The sequence below is a fragment of the Portunus trituberculatus genome, chromosome 28 (genome assembly GCF_017591435.1).
Source record: "Portunus trituberculatus isolate SZX2019 chromosome 28, ASM1759143v1, whole genome shotgun sequence".
NCBI classification, from domain to species: Eukaryota; Metazoa; Arthropoda; class Malacostraca; order Decapoda; family Portunidae; genus Portunus; species Portunus trituberculatus.
Window position 1 is genome coordinate 8466085 of NC_059282.1, and position 4971 is coordinate 8471055.

General features: G+C 45.3%; 1 protein-coding gene across 2 annotated transcripts in view; it reads right to left on the reverse strand.

Annotated features, from left to right (window-relative positions):
* Positions 1-1490: 1490 nt before the first annotated feature.
* LOC123510135 (galactose-3-O-sulfotransferase 4-like) overlaps positions 1491-4971 on the reverse strand; it is a 3844-nt gene continuing 363 nt past the window's right edge. Inside the window, exons 1-9 of one of the 2 annotated variants that reach the window (XM_045264975.1) lie at positions 4874-4971; positions 4508-4645; positions 4095-4182; positions 3715-3888; positions 3519-3614; positions 3025-3174; positions 2684-2821; positions 1907-2147; positions 1491-1701 (exon numbers count right to left, since the gene is read on the reverse strand). The exon at positions 4874-4971 is cut by the window's right edge and continues 363 nt beyond it. In XM_045264975.1, coding sequence (XP_045120910.1) covers positions 1562-1701; positions 1907-2147; positions 2684-2821; positions 3025-3174; positions 3519-3614; positions 3715-3888; positions 4095-4182; positions 4508-4635 — 1155 coding nt within the window. In that variant the 5' untranslated portion in view covers positions 4636-4645; positions 4874-4971 and the 3' untranslated portion in view covers positions 1491-1561. Of the gene's footprint in view, positions 1702-1904; positions 2148-2683; positions 2822-3024; positions 3175-3518; positions 3615-3714; positions 3889-4094; positions 4183-4507; positions 4807-4873 lie in introns of those variants that run through there. The other variant, XM_045264974.1, reaches the window with a different exon arrangement.

Sequence of the window (4971 nt, forward strand, 5' to 3'; positions counted from 1 at the left end):
AAAAACCCGTCGACATGATTCTTATCTGATAACATGGCTTTATCTTCCTTGCCCAACATTCCTGCATTATCTAGGCTACCACTGCATAAGTACACACACACACACACACACACAATTTTACAGGCAGACCTGGATAAGATTTGGGAGTGGAGCAAGAGGTGGGAAATGGAAATTAATCTGAGCAAAAGTCATGTGATGGAGATGGGAAAGAGTGGAAGACGGCCAAGAGGGTCATATAAGATGGGTGAAGAAGTAGTGTTGAAAAAGTTGGAAAAGGAAAAGGATTTGGGATTGATAATACAAGACCATGGGCAGTTTGAGGCTCATATTGATAAGATGTTTGGAGAAACGTATAATTTGATAAAAAATATTGGATTAGCCTTCCATTATATGGATAAAGATATGATGAAGAAATTAATTAGTATGGTAATTAGACCAAGATTGGAATATGCTGGAGTGGTTTGGTCCCCTTATAAAAAGAAGCATATAAGGAAGTTGGAGAGATTGCAGAGAATGGCAACAAAAATGGTTCCGGAATTGGCAGAAATGACCTATGAGGAGAGATTAAAAGAAATGAATTTGCCTACCTTGGAACAAAGAAGAGAAAGAGGAGATTTAATACAGGTTTATAAACTGTTGAATGGACTGGATGAAGTGGATAATGAGCAAATGATGTTGAGAGAGGAAAACTTAAGTAGAACTACAAGATCGCATAGTAAAAAGATAGCCAAGGGAATATGCTTGAAGGATGTGAAAAAATATAGTTTCCCACAAAGATGTGTGGAGGTGTGGAATGGCTTGAGTGAGGAGGTGGTGTCAGCGAGGAGTGTGCATAGTTTTAAAGGAAAGTTGGATGTGTGTAGATATGGAGACGGGGCCACACGAGTATGATACCCAGGCCCTGTAAAATTACAACTAGGTGAATACACACACACACACACACACACACACACGTTGAAATACTATTAGTGTGGGGTGACTGGTGTTGACAATTACCTAGCATCGAAGGACTTCCAAAACCATGCAGGATACGCCCCGCGAGGACACAGCAGCCAGGAGGAGTGAATAAAGTACCACTCTCTTCATCTTGCCTGTGTCGTGTGAAATTCCTGAGCTGCAATAGCCTCACACCGAGTTACACGTCAGTACAACCATATGTTCATAACACAACACAGAACAGAGAACGTTTGTTGTTGGAAAACGTTCTCTTGTTTACACGGCGCTTCTTTGTCTTTTCATTTATTTTTATATTTTTATACAAGTTACTTTAAATTTTATTATTCATTTTATGATATTGTATTTTTTAATTGAGTTTGAATAATTTTGTGGGCTGAAATGAAGTTTTTTTTTTCATACTTTCATCTCGACATTTCAGCCACAATATCGCTATCTACGTACGTACATTTCAACGCCCCACTGTGTTCTTGTCTAGTTTGTATTATTGTCATGAATGGAATGGGAGGGAAAGTGTCTTTTTAGAGTTAGCTTAGAGTTGGATAAGTTTATTTGTGTATTTCCCGTTCATCCCTTCTTATAATGTTATATAACTATGATACGTGGATCATCTACTCGGTGCCTGCTGTGTCCCATTGAGGAGTTCCCTGCGTTGCTTCTCCTTCAGAAGGTCAAGGAAAATTGGGTTTGATATGGTGAACGGCTGACACTCCTCTCCACCTCGGGCCGCCACGAAGCCATCCACCTGTGATCAACACAAAAATAAGATTTGTCCAGAAGAACGGTTAATCGACGCAAAGCAACTTTCACCCATCACGGCTGCACCTCGCATGTTCCTTTTAATCAGTATAAAAACAAATAACATAACACTACACACACACACACACACACACACACACACACACACACACACACACACACACACACACACACACACACACACACACACACTTAGGGGACCACGGCTTCTGCCTCCCAGTGAGATCCGAGGCTTCCTTCCTGACGAAGTTACACGTGGTGACGAGCAGTGCCATCAGCTCCCGCAGCCTGGCCACCTCCGCCGCCATCCTGCGTCTCCCGAACGCCTCCACCTGCTGGTCGAACCTCTCCAGGAAGTGGTTGTACAGCAGGTAGTCCGGGGCGAGCCTCTGCAGCAGTGCCTGCCGCGACTCCTCACTGATGGAAGACTTGAACTGCGGGAGGAACAAGACGAGTCACCTGAGTGAGGGAGAAACTGAGTCACCTGAGGGAGGGAGTGACTGAGTCACCTGAGGGAGGGAGTGACTGAGTCACCTGAGGGAGGGAGTGACTGAGTCATCTGAGGAACGGAGTGACTAAGAGAGGGTGTGACTGAGTCACCTGAAGGAAGGAGCGACTGAGTTACCTGTGGGAGGGAGTGACTGAGTCACCTGAAGGAGGGAGAAACTAAGTCACCTGAGGGAGGGAGTGATTGAGTCACCTGAGGGACGGAGTGACTGAGTCACCTGAGGGACAGAGTGATTGAGTCACCTGAGGGACAGGATGATTGAGTCACCTGAGGGAGGGAATGATTGAGTCACCTGAGGGAGGGAGCAATTGAGTCACCTGAAGGAAGAAGAAACTGAATCATCTGAGGGAGGGAGTGACAGAGTCACTTGATGGAGGGAGTGATGGAGTCACCTGAGGGAAGGAGTGACTGAGTCACCTAAAGGAGGGAGTGACTGACGTCTCTCCCCCCGGCCCACCTCACCTTGTCCCTGAGGGAGTTGATTTGCAGCACCAGCACGTCGCGCAGTTCCCAGCACAGGTACTTGGCCAGCAGCACCAGAGACTCGTCCATTCGCTCCGCTACCAGCACCAGCCCGAACTGCGCGTCTGCGCGCCGCACCTGTGCAAATGTATCTATGTATGTATGTAAGTATTTTTATATGTATGCACCTCCTGTGATACTAGCACCCTTTCCCCCCGCCTGTAGGCTACTATAGTACACATCCTCGCTTAGTATCCTGTCCATCATGCGCGCGCGCACACACACACACACACACACACACACACACACACACACACACACACACACACACACACACTTACAAGTTCATGGGCGGCAGTGAGGTTGCCCATATCCTGCAGCGACATCCCAAAGTCCCAGGACATCTGGTTGTAGCCCAGGTAGCCGAATCCTCTGTCTTGTGTGAAGCCCACCTGCCGCACGTACTGGTCCAGCGTCAGCCCCAGCACCTCCTGCCCTCACCGCCACACACGCCATCATCAACATAATGATACTGGTAATGATAATGATAATAGCATAACAATAATAATAATAATAATAATAATAATAATAATAATAATAATAATAATAATAATAATAATAATAATAATAATAATAATAATAATAATAATAATAATAATAATAATAATAATAATAATAATAATAATAATGATGATAATAATAATGATGATGATGATGATAATAATAATAATAATAATAATAATAATAATAATTATTATTATTATTATTATAATAGTAATGATAATAATAATAATAAAAATAATAATACCAATAATAACTATAACAATAATCATACCTCTCTCATGGTAAAATCGAAAAGGGACTGGAAGAGAGACGTGGGTTCCCTAACGATGGTGAAGAATAAAGTGTCTTCAGGCATCGTTTTCTTCACCTGTATAGAGAAGGGCAAATTTTCAGGTGTTTGTCATTCACCCATCATTCCTCCCTCCTTCCACCCTCCCCACTGCGCTCCCCGCACCACCACCACCCACCTCCTTGTAGTTCCAAATGGAGTGGACTGCGAAGATGTTGGGCGTTAGCTTGTTGAAGGGCGAGGACCTGACCATGGCAGACTCAAAGGAGTGTTTTCCGCCGCCAAAGTAGTTCCCTTTCTCTGGCAATGCGAAGTGCAGGTTGTGTTTGTCGCCATAACGGAAGAGAATGTTCTGTAGGGGAAGAGCGGCAATGCATGTAGTGCAAGTGTATATTCCTGTGTATTTACCTATAGTTGTATTTACGTAGTTGTACTAGTTTCACTCGTGTGGCCCCGTCTCCATATCTACACTTATCCAATTTTTCTTTAAAGTTGTGTGTGTGTGTGTGTGTGTGTGCGCGCGTCAGTGAACCGGTGCAGTACCATCGAGATACTAACCTGAATGGCGGAGGACGCACACTTGTGGGTTTTGAGAAAGGCGATGTTGTTCCTCGGCGAGCAGGTGTTGAACTCCAACCAGGGCGGCCTGCGAGACGAGAGAGAGAGAGAGAGAGAGAGAGAGAGAGAGAGAGAGAGAGAGAGAGAGAGAGAGAGAGAGAGAATTAGTCCATGCTCAGAAACTCTTCCCTCTCTCACCACCACTATTTCCAAAGACAATAAAGATGATTAGCCGAGTTCTCAAGAGTGTTTCTCCCTTGAAAATAAGGAACTACCTATGCTATTGTGTGAGTAGAATCATAAAAAAACGGCTTTAAAGACTCATTTAACTTCAAGTATGGCCTTTGAAAGTAAAAAAAAAAGATTAGCGAGAACTGTTTTACAATCTGATCCAGGGAAAAGAACCTACTCACTTTTCTGGAGATCGCGCGCCATCCATGAGCAGCACACCACACAGCAGTGCCGCCGTCAGCGTGAACATGATGCTCCTGGTGGTAAGGTGACACGCCCGCACCCACCATGGCACCGACCTGAGCATCATCCTCGCCCCGCTGTCGACGGAAGCAGCACCGTTAGGCAACACTACCACCATGTTACTTGTGGGACTACGAGAGTGAATCTTCCTGCCGAAATAATCCGCGCAGAGAGGGTATGCTTGTCACCTCTCTCTCTCTCTCTCTCTCTCTCTCTCTCTCTCTCTCTCTCTCTCTCTCTCTCTCTCTCTCTCTGTCGCCATGTAAGCGTAAGTCGTCACCGTCACCTCCTTCACAGCTACCAACCACTTAGTGCCCAGCGTCCATTCGCCTTCAGTACTCTGGTCTCCTCGGCGGCTCACCCTCGCCCTCCATTCACGGCGATGGTCTGTGGTCTGGGAGCT